The following is a 13183-nucleotide window of genomic DNA, read 5'->3' as shown; positions in this document are numbered from 1 at the left end:
TTGCTGTTCAGAATCTGAATAGGTCAAACAAACGAAGCTTTCAGTCAAGGAATCATTTTTATTTCAGTAAACAAACGTCTATATGCTGCAGCCGTTTGCGTTAGCGAGGCTAGCTAGCCCTCCGGAGCAGTGCTTCTTGAGTGCATCTTGAACACAGATAACAGGCATTTAAACTAACCAGGACAGGGACTGAAGGTCTGCTATGACACAGCCTAGGAGGTTATAAATACACAGATCATCTCTCAGAGAGAGATACAGAGATCATCTCCCCCCCCCCCACAACTTCCTCTTCATCCTCCTCTTCCTCGTCTGTGTAACATTAGCAGGGGTGCTGGTCTGGCACTCTCTTCCTATTGGGGGAGGGGGGGGGGGGGGAATCAGTAAAACAGACTTTTATTGAGAGGGAGGAGGACACATTAATTGAGATAGAGAACAGAGAGATGGAGAGAGAGAGATGGAGAGAGAGTTAGAGATGGAGAGAGTTAGACAGAGAGATGGAGAGAGAGATGGAGAGAGTTAGAGATGGAGAGAGAGAGTTAGAGATGGAGAGAGAGTTAGACAGAGAGATGGAGAGAGTTAGACAGAGAGATGGAGAGAGTGTTAGACAGAGAGTTGGAGAGAGTTAGAGACGGAGAGTTAGAGATGGAGAGAGAGAGTTACAGAGATGGAGAGAGAGTTAGACAGAGAGATGGAGAGAGTTAGAGATGGAGAGAGATGGAGAGAGTTAGAGATGGAGAGAGAGTTAGACAGAGATGGAGAGAGAGATGGAGAGAGAGAGTTAGACAGAGAGATGGAGAGAGTTAGAGAGATGGAGAGAGAGAGTTAGACAGAGAGATGGAGAGAGAGATGGAGAGAGTTAGAGACGGAGAGAGAGAGTTAGAGAGAGACGGAGAGAGAGAGACGGAGAGAGTTAGACAAGAGAGACAGAGAGTTAGAGAGAGACGGAGAGAAAGAGAGAGTTAGATGGAGAGAGAGTTAGACAGACAGGTGTGTGTGTCCAGACCTGGGAGCAGCCTTGATGATGTTGTCCACTCTGATGATCATCTCTGCAGCCTCGGCCGCGCTGAGCAGAACCTGCCTCTTCACCTGGAAGCTCTCTGTGATCCCCAGAGCACACATGTCCCCCACCGTGCCCTGCTTCATGTCTGGACACACACACACACACACACACACACACACACACACACACACACACACACACACACACACACACACACACACACACACACACACACACACACACACACACACACACACACACACACACTTTAGGGTTGTAACAATATATCGTGCCACAATATATCGCGATACAGAAACGTCACACTACGTATCGTCAATGTGAAAACAATATCGTCAGGGGTGAAAATTAACTTTTTGGCTCACAGTGAGTCACCTACCAAGGGGACTGTAGATGAAAAAAATCTACTGGCCAAGTTTTTATTTTTTTTAAGATAGCCTTCCGAAATCTAGTCGCCAATTGGAATTTTTACCTGCATTTGGCCGGTGGCAGGTGTTAATTTTCAGCCCTGAATATTGTGATATGTTTATTGTATATCAGTGAACACTGGCTACACAACACTGGTAACAAACACGTCTTTTGTGTCTAGGCCTATCCATGATATTACAATAATTATGCTCTAAATTCACAAAGTGTATTGGAGTAGAAATGTGGAGAAATGCACTATTGGTGTGAACAGCAGCGCTACTGCAACGCTTCACACCTGCCCTTAGTGTATCGTATTGTTATCTTCAACCCAATATCGTGTATCGTGAGATTAGTGTATCGTTACACCCCTAATATATATGTATATAAAACAATGCAGGACAGACAGGATACAGGACACACCAGTGTGGTGTGTGTGTGTACTCACCCAGTCCGTAGGTGATTTTGTTCTCCTGGTGGGCAGCTCTGAGCTGGGCCACAAGATCAGCACTGTCGTAGCCTGCGTTGTCAGCAATGATGGTGGGCAGCTACACACACACACACACACACACACACACACACACACACACACACACACACACACACACACACACACACACACACACACAATAAAATAAAAGGTTATTATCATAATATCATCAGGTAAGTTGAAGTAATCAAATTATATATTTCCAAAGAAAAAAAGAGCACAAGTCGGCAGATATCAACGACCAAGACTTCCACCAGCTGTACAGCTGTAACCGAGGGCGGGGCGGAGTGAGGTCAGGGTGCAGCTATTGGTTGATCTGGTGATGAGGGCGGAGCTAGCATACCATGCGCAGAGCCTTGGCGAAGGACTCCATGGCGACGGCCTCTTTCCCCGGGGTCCTAGAGGCCAGATCGGTCACCACCTTGGCCATCAGCATCTCAGAGCAGCCTGCGGGAGAGACGCGTCAGGACACCGCTGGCCATGGGGGGCGTGTGTGTGAGAGAGAGAGAGAGAGTGGTGTGTGTGTGTGACAAAGAGAGAGAGCAGTGTGCGAGTGTGTGAGCGTGCGTCTCTCTCTAGGAGCGCATTTGTGTACATCTCTCTAGGAGCTTGTTTGCGTCTCTCTAGGAGAGCGTTAGCGTGTATCTCTCTAGGAGAGCGTTAGCGTGTCTCTCTCTAGGAGAGCGTTAGCGTGTCTCTCTCTAGGAGAGCGTTAGCGTCTCTCTCTAGGAGAGCGTTAGCGTGTCTCTCTCTAGGAGAGCGTTAGCGTGTCTCTCTCTAGGAGAGCGTTAGCGTGTCTCTCTCTAGGAGAACGTTAGCGTGTCTCTCTCTAGGAGAGCGTTAGCGTTTCTCTCTCTAGGAGAGCGTTAGCGTGTCTCTCTCTAGGAGAGCGTTAGCGTGTCTCTCTCTAGGAGAGCGTTAGCGTGTCTCTCTCTAGGAGAGCGTTAGCGTGTCTCTCTCTAGGAGAGCGTTAGCGTGACTCTAGGAGAGCGTTAGCGTGTCTCTCTCTAGGAGAGCGTTAGCGTGTCTCTCTCTAGGAGAGCGTTAGCGTGTCTCTCTCTAGGAGAGCGTTAGCGTGTCTCTTTGGACTGACGCACCTCCTCCGAACACGATGCGCGTCTCCTTGACGGTCTGGGCCAGGACACACAGGGCGTCGTGCAGCGAGCGCTCGGCCTCGTCCAGGATCTGCTGGGTGGCCCCGCGCAGCACCACGGTGCACGCCTCCCCCAGGGACACGCCGGAGAAGTGGATCAGCGTGTCCTCGCCGATCATCACCTCCTCGATCAGCTTACAGTGGCCCAGCTTCACCAGCTCAGGGTGGTCGAACGTTGACGCGATCTCGCCCCCTGGAGGGAGGGAGGGAGAGGAATGGAGGGAGGGAGAGAGAGGAATGGAGGGAGGGAGGGAGGGAGGGAGAGGAATAGAGCGATGGAGGGAGGGAGAGAGAGGAATGGAGGGAGGGAGAGAGAGAGAGAGAGGGGGATGTAAGAGTCTCTTATAGTCACACCCATGAATGAACAAATTAACTATGTCCTAGTGTGTCCTAGTTTGTGAGGTGACTGTGTCCTAGTGTGTGTCATAGTATGTGTTGTGTGCCCTAGTGTGTATGAGGTCTGTGAGGTGTGTCCTAGCGTGTGAGATGTGTGTATGTGTGTCCAAGTGTGTGTGTGTGTGTGTCTTGGTGCGTGTCCTAGTGTGTGAGGTGTGTGTGCGTGTCCTAGTGTGTGAGGTGTGTGTGTGAAGTGTGAGTGTGTCCTAGTGTGTGAGGTGTGTGTCCTAGTGTGTGAAGTGTGTGTGTGTCCTAGCGTGAGGTAGGTGTGTGTGTCCTAGGGTGTGTGTGTGTGTCCTAGTGTGTGAGGTGTGTGTGTGTGTCCTAGCATGAGGTAGGTGTGTGTGTCCTAGCATGAGGTAGGTGTGTGTGTCCTAGGGTGTGTGTGTGTCCTAGTGTGTGAGGTAGGTGTGCGTGTCCTTGTGTGTGAGGTAGGTGTGTGTGTCCTAGTGTGTGAGGAAGGTGTGCGTGTCCATGTGTGTGAGGTAGGTGTGCGTGTCCTTGTGTGTGAGGTAGGTGTGTGTGTCCTAGTGTGTGAGGTAGGTGTGTGTCCTTGTGTGTGAGGTAGGTGTGTGTGTGTTGGTACCGGTGACTAGGGCAAGGCGCTCCACCCCAGCGAAGTCAGCGTGTTCGATCGCCATGACGCCCGCGGCTGCAAACAGCTGCTCGGGGTAGTTATAGATCAGCTGCCTGCAGGAGACCAATCAGCACTCTACATTACACACCACCAATCAGCACTCTACATTACACACCACCAATCAGCACTCTACATTACACACCACCAATCAGCACTCTATGACAGATGCTTACTTTGTGTGAGCGTGTTTGAGAGAGTGTGTTTGAGAGAGTGTGTTTGAGAGAGAGAGCGAGCATGTGTTTGAGAGAGAGTGTGTTTGAGAGAGTGTGTTTGAGAGAGAGAGCATGTGTTTGAGAGAGAGAGTGTGTTTGAGAGAGAGAGCATGTGTTTGAGAGAGTGTGTTTGAGAGAGAGAGTGTGTTTGAGAGAGAGAGCATGTGTTTGAGAGAGAGAGCATGTGTTTGAGAGAGAGTGTTTGAGAGAGAGAGCGTGTGTTTGAGAGAGAGTGTGTTTGAGAGAGAGAGTGTGTTTGAGAGAGAGTGTGTTTGAGAGAGAGAGTGTGTTTGAGAGAGAGCGTGTGTTTGAGAGAGAGAGCGTGTGTTTGAGAGAGAGAGCATGTGTTTGAGAGAGAGTGTGTTTGAGAGAGAGCATGTGTTTGAGAGAGAGTGTTTGAGAGAGAGAGCATGTTTACCTGTTGATGAAGCAGTTGATGCCGTGTTTGAGGATCCTGTCGACCTTCTCCTTCATCTTCTCTTTCTCGGCCATCTCGATCTCCGCCACCTTGGCTGTGGAGTCGACACGAACCCTGGAGCCAAAGATCTGGCACACACACGCACACACAATATTGTTACGTAAAGGAACACTGCCCCCTAACCCATTTAGCAGCTTCTCCGACCCCACAGCCTGGTAACTCCTCCCCTCTCCTACCCCACAGCCTGGTAACTCCTCCCCTCTCCTACCCCACAGCCTGGTAACTCCTCCCCTCTCCTACCCCACAGCCTGGTAACTCCTCCCCTCTCCTACCCCACAGTCTGGTAACTCATCCCCTCTCCTACCCCACAGTCTGGTAACTCCTCCCCTCTCCTACCCCACAGTCTGGTAACTCCTCCCCTCTCCTACCCCACAGCCTGGTAACTCCTCCCCTCTCCTACCCCACAGCCTGGTAACTCCTCCCCTCTCCTACCCCACAGCCTGGTAACTCCTCCCCTCTCCTACCCCACAGCCTGGTAACTCCTCCCCTCTCCGAGCAGGAAGTGATGGATATGGACGAGTACAGACGCCCTCGTCTCAACGCCAGACCCATGAGAGTTCTGACACTGATACACTGCGTAAGCTATAGGGATGTGCACAACTCACATTTTTCAGTCGATTAATCAGTGGCTGGATTAATAGTTTTTTGGCCGACATTCGAAAGATTTGATTCCAACGTTTTAAAATTAGTGTTTATTTGAATTAAAAAAGTAAAGACCACAGTTCCATTGATTTTGTTGCTGTAATTTAGCCCCCATTAGCGCTACAGAACGGATGATGCACCACATTAGTTCAGTTCAAATTACATTTTTTAAAGCACGTTTATTTGAATGGGAAAAAAAAAGAACGACCACAATTTGCCCAAAATCGATTAGTGACCAAAAATCGACTTTGACCGTCATGAAGGATTAAGATCCACCCCTAGTAAGCTACGCTAATGACTACGCTACTGCATGCTGCAGATCTCTCTATGGGTCGGGGACACTTCCCAGACCCACAGAGCTCCAAAGTGTTTTTTGAATCCGGGCCAGGGATTGGTACCCCCGAAATCCTGGGGGGACCAATCAGTAACGACTTTTTGCGATCAGGCGCTCCCACCCAACCTGACCCCGCCCATCTAACCTGGGCTAGCATCTCATTGCTGCTACGGCCTGTCACTCTTTCACTTTTGACGCCCTCGACCAACCCCCAGAAAAACAGCTTGGGCCGTGAAGTGGCACAGACTCTGTCATGAAGCATGAGGAGCTACAGACTCTTATGTAGCATGAGGAGCTCCAGTGTCTGGACAGACCACGGCCCAGCCTCCAGGGGAGAGAGAGAGAGAGAGGGGGAGGGGGGGGGAGAGAGAGGGAGGGAGAGGGAGGGAGAGAGAGAGAGAGAGAGAGAGAGAGGGAGAGAGAGGGAGAGAGAGGGAGAGAGAGAGAGGGAGAGAGAGAGAGGGAGAGAGAGAGAGGGAGAGAGAGAGAGGGAGAGAGAGGGAGAGAGAGGGAGAGAGAGGGAGAGAGAGGGAGAGGGAGAGAGAGGGAGAGGGAGGGAGAGAGAGAGAGAGAGGGAGAGAGAGAGACCTTGATCTTGTCCGTGTCCATGCCGGTGTTTGCGATCAGGATGTTGACGTTCTCCATCCTCTTGGGCTGGTTCACCCCAATCTTCTTGTCCAGCAGGAAACCTGATTCAGAGCAGAACAAGAGTTGAAGCTGACTGAACCCCTTGCTGACTTACACCCAGATCTCCCCTCATCACACACACACACACGTCTCCACGCTGCCTCCTTCGTTAAAACATGTACACACACACACACACACACCTTCGTCTAGGTAGGAGTCTGTGAGGCTGCCGCCCAGCTTCTTGATGACGTGGATGGCCTCCAGGTTCCCGGAGCCCCGGAGGCGCATCACGGCCTCCACGGCCAGCCTGGAGAAGTGGTCCTTGTGGTGGGTCAGCAGCTTGGAAGACAGCGTGGTCCGGGCAATGTTCAGGAGATCCTCCTGGAACTTCTCCGGGTCATCACTGGAAGAGGAGAGGGAGAGGAGGAGGAGAGGACATCAGAACAACCCTGCTCTAAAGATGCATCTCTCCTTCCTCCATTCCCTCAGGTCATCTGAAGAGTGGAGGAGCGCGAGGTGGATTAGAGGTCATCTTCAAAAGATGCCTCTTTCCTTAATCTCTGGCCTAGCATGACTGGATAAGAGAAATCACACTCCTCTTCACAGCTCATGTTCCAAGACAGGATGTAGTTTGCTTGTGGGTATTTGTGTCCCGGAGCAGCGGTCGTTTACCCGTGGTCCACGGCCGCCTCCTTCAGGGCCTGGCGCGCCGCCTGGGTGGCCTTCCTCCAGCCAGACACGATGATCTGGGGGTGGATCTTCTTAGAGATGAGGAGCTCCGCTTCCTGAAACACACGCGCGCGCGCGCACACACACACACGCACACACACGCACGCACGCGCACACACGCGCACACACACGCGCACACACACGCGCGCACACACACACACACGCGCACACAGTCATGACACTGCCGATGGTATGTAATGGTGATGCTGGTCCTTCTCTACTGGTATGTAATGGTGATGCTGGTCCTTCTCTACTGGTATGTAATGGTGATGCTGGTCCTTCTCTACTGGTATGTAATGGTGATGCTGGTCCTTCTCTACTGGTATGTAATGGTGATGCTGGTCCTTCTCTACTGGTATGTAATGGTGATGGTGATGCTGGTCCTTCTCTACTGGTATGTAATGGTGATGCTGGTCCTTCTCTACTGGTATGTAATGGTGATGCTGGTCCTTCTCTACTGGTATGTAATGGTGATGCTGGTCCTTCTCTACTGGTATGTAATGGTGATGCTGGTCCTTCTCTACTGGTATGTAATGGTGATGCTGGTCCTTCTCTACTGGTATGTAATGGTGATGCTGGTCCTTCTCTACTGGTATGTAATGGTGATAGTGGTCCTTCTCTACTGGTATGTAATGGTGATGCTGGTCCTTCTCTACTGGTATGTAATGGTGATAGTGGTCCTTCTCTACTGGTATGTAATGGTGATGCTGGTCCTTCTCTACTGGTATGTAATGGTGATAGTGGTCCTTCTCTACTGGTATGTAATGGTGATGCTGGTCCTTCTCTACTGGTATGTAATGGTGATGCTGGTCCTTCTCTACTGGTATGTAATGGTGATGCTGGTCCTTCTCTACTGGTATGTAATGGTGATGCTGGTCCTTCTCTACTGGTATGTAATGGTGATGGTGATGCAGGTCCTCCTCTCACCCGGAGCAGCTCGGCAGCCAGCACAGTCACAGAGGTGGTGCCGTCACCCACCTCGTCATCCTGGACCTTGGACATGTCTAACACACACACGAGATAACGATCATAATATACCAGGTAAGACCGCTGAAATAGTCTTATGTTATTAATTTTACACTTGGCAGACTGTAGGGAAGAATTTGCACTTAATTTACTATTTTACTGGATAAATGAAAGGTAAAAAGACATTTAAAAAAAGCAACAACAGGGAGCAGACACTCACCAACCAGGACTTTGGCGGCTGGGTTGTCCACTCCGATGGCCTTGAGGATGGTGGCTCCGTCATTGGTCACGGTGACGCTGCCCTCCCTCCCCCCACCCAGGAGAATCTTGTCCTGAAAGACCCAGACAATCAAATGTATCAAACTGTGTTGAAAACAGGAGCATAAGGGTGGAGGGACAGAGGGAAGTATGGGTATTAACACGTCATCAGAGGGGAGTATGGGTATTAACACGTCATCAGAGGGGAGTATGGGTATTAAAGGTATAACTTGGTCATTTTCCCTTTTTTTGAGTTTGTAAGTGCTATTTGCACAAGAGGACATTGAAGAAACACAATAAAAACATTAAATATATCCGTTTTGTAGTTTTGAAGAAACTGTAAGCTTAACATTTTCAGTCCAATTTGACTCGGCTTGAAAATGCTCCAAATTTGTGACGTTTTTCCCATTGTTGACGTCACCCTAAAGTTTGAAAAACCCGCCTCCACTCCCCTGCACCGCCTCCAACAGAAACCTGTCTGGCTCGCGCACCTGCTGTCTTTGCGCCGTTTCACCATCTATCCAACATGGTAAGGCAGCTCTGAACCCTTTCTCATCTTGAGAATAATTGAATAGTTGCAGTCTCAATGATGACCACCTCTTATTTTAATATAATTTGTACGTTTTATAGGCCTAATTGTATTTGTGGTTGTCATACAAATTGGGAAGTTTTTACCATGATCTCCGTGTCTGATTAGTAGCCAACCTAGCTAATGTTAGATAAACGAACCATAACGTTAGCTGTAATTGGCAACAGTTTTAAAAGCTGTCTGATCCAGCTAGCCATCTGTCTTTATCCAGCATGTTGACGTTAGCTAGCCTAATGTTTGGAATGTCAGCTAGCTGTGTTAGTTATCCTAGCATGCTAACGTTAGCTCTCAATGCATTTGCTTTTGGTAACGTTAGCCCTCCTGTGCAATGGCAGAAACAGAGCGCGCCATACTCACTGTACCCTTCCCTGGCATTAAATGGAATTAACCAGGTGCAAACTGTGCTGTAAGGTTTCCGAAGCAATAGCCTACCAGAACTCTCTATCCTACATATTAGTAGGATCAGTAGGCTAGCCTATATGTAGGCTACATCCCCTGCCCCTTTCTGCAAAACGTGTTGCCTTTGTATGTGAAATGAGCTATAATGATTTAATTGATCGGACTGATAATCAGTTATTGCAGTGGTATTCCGCTCGATTCCTTTATATCACCAAAACTGACAGATGTTGAACCCAGAACAGTAACGTTTCAGTGTTCATCTGGCTTTGTTGGACACCTACTAAGATAAATAACATTAGACTGGTGAACAATGCGGATGTTATGTCGGTTTCACAGCGCAAATGATCCGTCTTCTGGTAAGACCCACAGTTGCAATTATTTGACTAAATATGTACTGTTCGTAGCTGGCTGAAAGCTATAACGTTAGTCTAATAGCCCAAGCCTCCAAGCTTGCGTGGCCGGCTGCAGGGTGCTTTTCCTCGGTGTCGTGGGGGAGACGCACCGTCGTTATAACTTTATCGTACTTTTCCCAAATAGGCCTAATGCAAATTCGAGGATACGGCCAATTAGGTAGCGTGTATCTTTATAATGTTTGGGGTTTAATATAATATTAATGACTTTGTAAATGCCCCTGGTTAGCAGCAAGATAGAAAAAAAATGGCTATTGATCTGGATGTTGCGCAATCTAGCTCTTGTGTTGTCTCGCTCGGAGCGATGGTAGCTATGGTAACAGGGCACACGCCTGTCAATCATAATGATTCCAGTTGGTCATTTGCTCAGAGAACTGTCAATCAGTTGTTATGAATCACGCCCAATTTTTTGAGTGGCAGATTCAGACCTATAAAAACATGTTTTAAAATAATTTTTATGGATGAATTCTGAAATAGTTAAACACATTTGTTTTGTTGTTGCCTAAAGATATCTGGAAAGTGTTATATTGAATTACCATGTTAATCCTTTAACACGTCATCAGGAGATGCACCGCACAGTAAAAAGGGAATTAGCCAGTTCAGACAAAGTGTGCAGTTGACTGAACACCAGTCAGGACTAACCCTAGCCCAGTGGACTACACACCGGTCAGGACTAACCCTAGCCCAGTGGACTACACACCGGTCAGTACTAACCCTAGCCCAGTGGACTACACACCGGTCAGTACTAACCCTAGCCCAGTGGACTACACACCGGTCAGTACTTACCCTAGCCCAGTGGACTACACACCGGTCAGTACGGTCAGCCTGGTATTAGCGGCCTATAAACGCTTCACTACGTACCATTCCTTTTGGTCCCAGAGTGCTCTTCACCAGATCCCCAATGGCAATGGCACCAATGAAGGATGACTGCGGAAAACCAACACACATTGTATATTAACAGTTATCATTATTCAGTTATAATTAAATTACTATTTATTCTTTCTGCCAGGGAAAGAATTTTAAGGCTGACCATTTTTCCTTTATTTCCTGTTTTGCAAATTGCAGGAACGGTGCTATAATAAATAAACAGACTGGATCTGATCTTCACCAAGACCTGTCCAGACAGTCTGCTGTTTGGACCAGGACGGCATCGCCTCCAGTAACACAGCTGAGAGTTAAACATGGACACAGCTCTGCCTCCAGTAACACAGTTGAGAGTTGAACATGGACACAGCTCTGCCTCCAGTAACACAGTCAAACATGGACACAGCTCTGCCTCCAGTAACACAGCTGAGAGTTGAACATGGACACAGCTCTGCCTCCAGTAACACAGCTGAGAGTTAAACATGGACACAGCTCTGCCTCCAGTAACACAGCTGAGAGTTGAACATGGACACAGCTCTGCCTCCAGTAACACAGTCAAACATGGACACAGCTCTGCCTCCAGTAACACAGCTGAGAGTTGAACAGGGCGCAGAGTGAAAGCAGCTCTCACCAGCCGCGCCGTCTCCGCCTTCTCCTCATCAGCGCCATGTCTGAAGATGTTCACGGGGGCCATCGATAAGGAAGCCTGCGGCAAACACACACACACACACACACACAGCACATTCAGGACAGACAGGTCAGATGTAAGACAATGGGAGATACAACTAGTGAGAGACAAATGTTCTCAGAAGTCTGAATATTTTGAGTATTAGTAAGTATACTGTGTACAATCAATCTATAACTGGTGCATTTTGACAGGTGCTTTATGCAGCGCCATTGACAGGTCTCGGTGGAAAAGGGGAATGACGGTGCACAATGCCATGACAGCAGAGCACACAGCATGACAATCACAAACCACAGTACTAGAATGGGATTTTGGATATAAAGCATTTCAACCACTTTAACAGCACACACCATATATAGGCACAGGATAAAACTCAAAGGGCTACACCCCTCGATGAAGCCGCTGGGATGCTAACGGAGCTGACTCCACCTACTTCGCTAAGAAACCGCTAGAAGCTTTAGTGCTTATGGCCCGGGCTCTCTAGCCTAACAAGCTAGCCAGCACCATTCAACATGCCGTCTAAAAGACGTCAACCGACTTAGAAGACAAGCTAGCAAAAGTACAGTTCGCCGAGGATATTCTCCAACTGTCAACCCAGTCAAGCATAGGCACAAACAGCTTTTCCTGTGTTGTGTTTGGGAGCCAGTCAGTGCCATGGTGCTAACATACAAGCAGCGGTTTGGCAAAGCCGAACAATGCGCAGTACCACCGCTCTGCTAACTCAGCTAGTCTAATGCTAACCAACCATGACTTGCTAACCAGTATTTTGTGAGGGGGAATACAGGTCTTAGCTGGTCAACTATTCGGGATCGATGTCTACACATCGGCACAAATATTGTCACGTTTCTCAACTTAACTAAAACAGATCATTCAATTATCTTGCTAGCATGACTTCAGGTTAGCGCTTAGCTAGCTAGGTTAGCCTAGCATGACTTCAGGTTAGCGCTTAGCTAGCTAGGTTAGCCTAGCATGACTTCAGGTTAGCGCTTAGCTAGCTAGGTTAGCCTAGCATGACTTCAGGTTAGCTAGCTAGGTTAGCCTAGCATGACTTCAGGTTAGCTAGCTAGGTTAGCCTAGCACTAGCCAGCTCCGCGCGGCCCCATGTGCTCTCCCGGTCCGTTTAGCATCGGTCGCTCAAATATTTTTAAAAACTTTAACCGGTGCCGCATTCATGTACGCTATAAGAAGAATGTGTTAGTTTTTTGTAACAAAAAAGCACAAGATTTGGACGGTCCACGAGTATAAATTAAACTTAAGAAAGCTTACCATGATTTGTGTGTGAGGGCTGAAACCGAGCAACACAGAGAAGGAGGTCCTGGGGATGGCGCAGCTACGTAGGCTCGGTCCAACACGCCCCCGTGTGGTCTGGACCCGATACAGCATGAATTAGACCATTTATTCTGCTCATTTATGCTGTATCGGGTGTCTATGGTGTTTCTCTTGCTAATAATACTGGCCGCCAGAACCGGTTAAATCCAAACCCTAAACACTAGTATCCCCAACCGAAATAACACATTTCAGCCCATACTCTTATTCTGAAAAGAGACATCTATGAGCTCAGAACCATCTATGTTCAGAAGAAAATGCATCATATCCTGTGTCTTTCAACAGTTGTACAAAAATAAGAGCAGCAATGTCACTAATCTCTACCCGTACATCAATGCTATCATTGGTAAGTTCATAGCCGGAACATCTACCAGACCAGGGCCACCAGGAGGGCTGGGAACATCATTAAGGACAGCACACACGCTCAGTACAACGTCTTCACACTGCTGCCACCAGGCAAACGCTACAGAAGTGTGAAGTCCAGGACAACTAGACTCACAAACAGTTTCTACCGACAGGCCATCAGGCTTGTCAATAGCATAACCCTCACCATCCATCTCTCTCT

At 48.6% G+C, this 13183-nt stretch overlaps 1 protein-coding gene across 1 annotated transcript; it reads right to left on the bottom strand.

Moving 5' to 3' along the window:
• Positions 1-44: 44 nt before the first annotated feature.
• Positions 45-12636, bottom strand: cct2 (chaperonin containing TCP1, subunit 2 (beta)). The gene is made up of 15 exons (XM_084447560.1): positions 12559-12636; positions 11239-11313; positions 10605-10670; positions 8308-8419; positions 8049-8125; positions 7065-7177; positions 6593-6795; positions 6354-6454; positions 4730-4857; positions 4049-4152; positions 3011-3259; positions 2257-2360; positions 1872-1971; positions 1004-1145; positions 45-350 (listed from the first exon to the last, which is right to left on the bottom strand). Exons 1-15 carry the CDS (start codon positions 12559-12561, stop codon positions 320-322), a joined length of 1608 nt encoding a protein of 535 aa, XP_084303686.1. The 5' UTR covers positions 12562-12636; the 3' UTR covers positions 45-319.
• Between the last annotated feature and the right edge of the window lie 547 nt (positions 12637-13183).

The sequence above is a fragment of the Borostomias antarcticus genome (genome assembly GCF_949987555.1).
Source record: "Borostomias antarcticus genome assembly, chromosome: 13".
NCBI lineage: Eukaryota > Metazoa > Chordata > Actinopteri > Stomiiformes > Stomiidae > Borostomias > Borostomias antarcticus.
Note: the sequence above shows the minus strand (reverse complement) of the source record. Positions and strands in the feature narration are given on the sequence as shown.

Bases quoted from the DNA above. Each gene is read 5' to 3' on its own strand.
- cct2 (XM_084447560.1), bottom strand. The intron at 8,126-8,307 runs GTGAGTGTCTGC...TGTGTGTGTTAG, and splicing joins AGCCGCCAAAGTCCTGGTTG to ACATGTCCAAGGTCCAGGAT. The intron at 6,455-6,592 runs GTGTGTGTGTGT...GCTCTGAATCAG, and splicing joins AGACTCCTACCTAGACGAAG to GTTTCCTGCTGGACAAGAAG.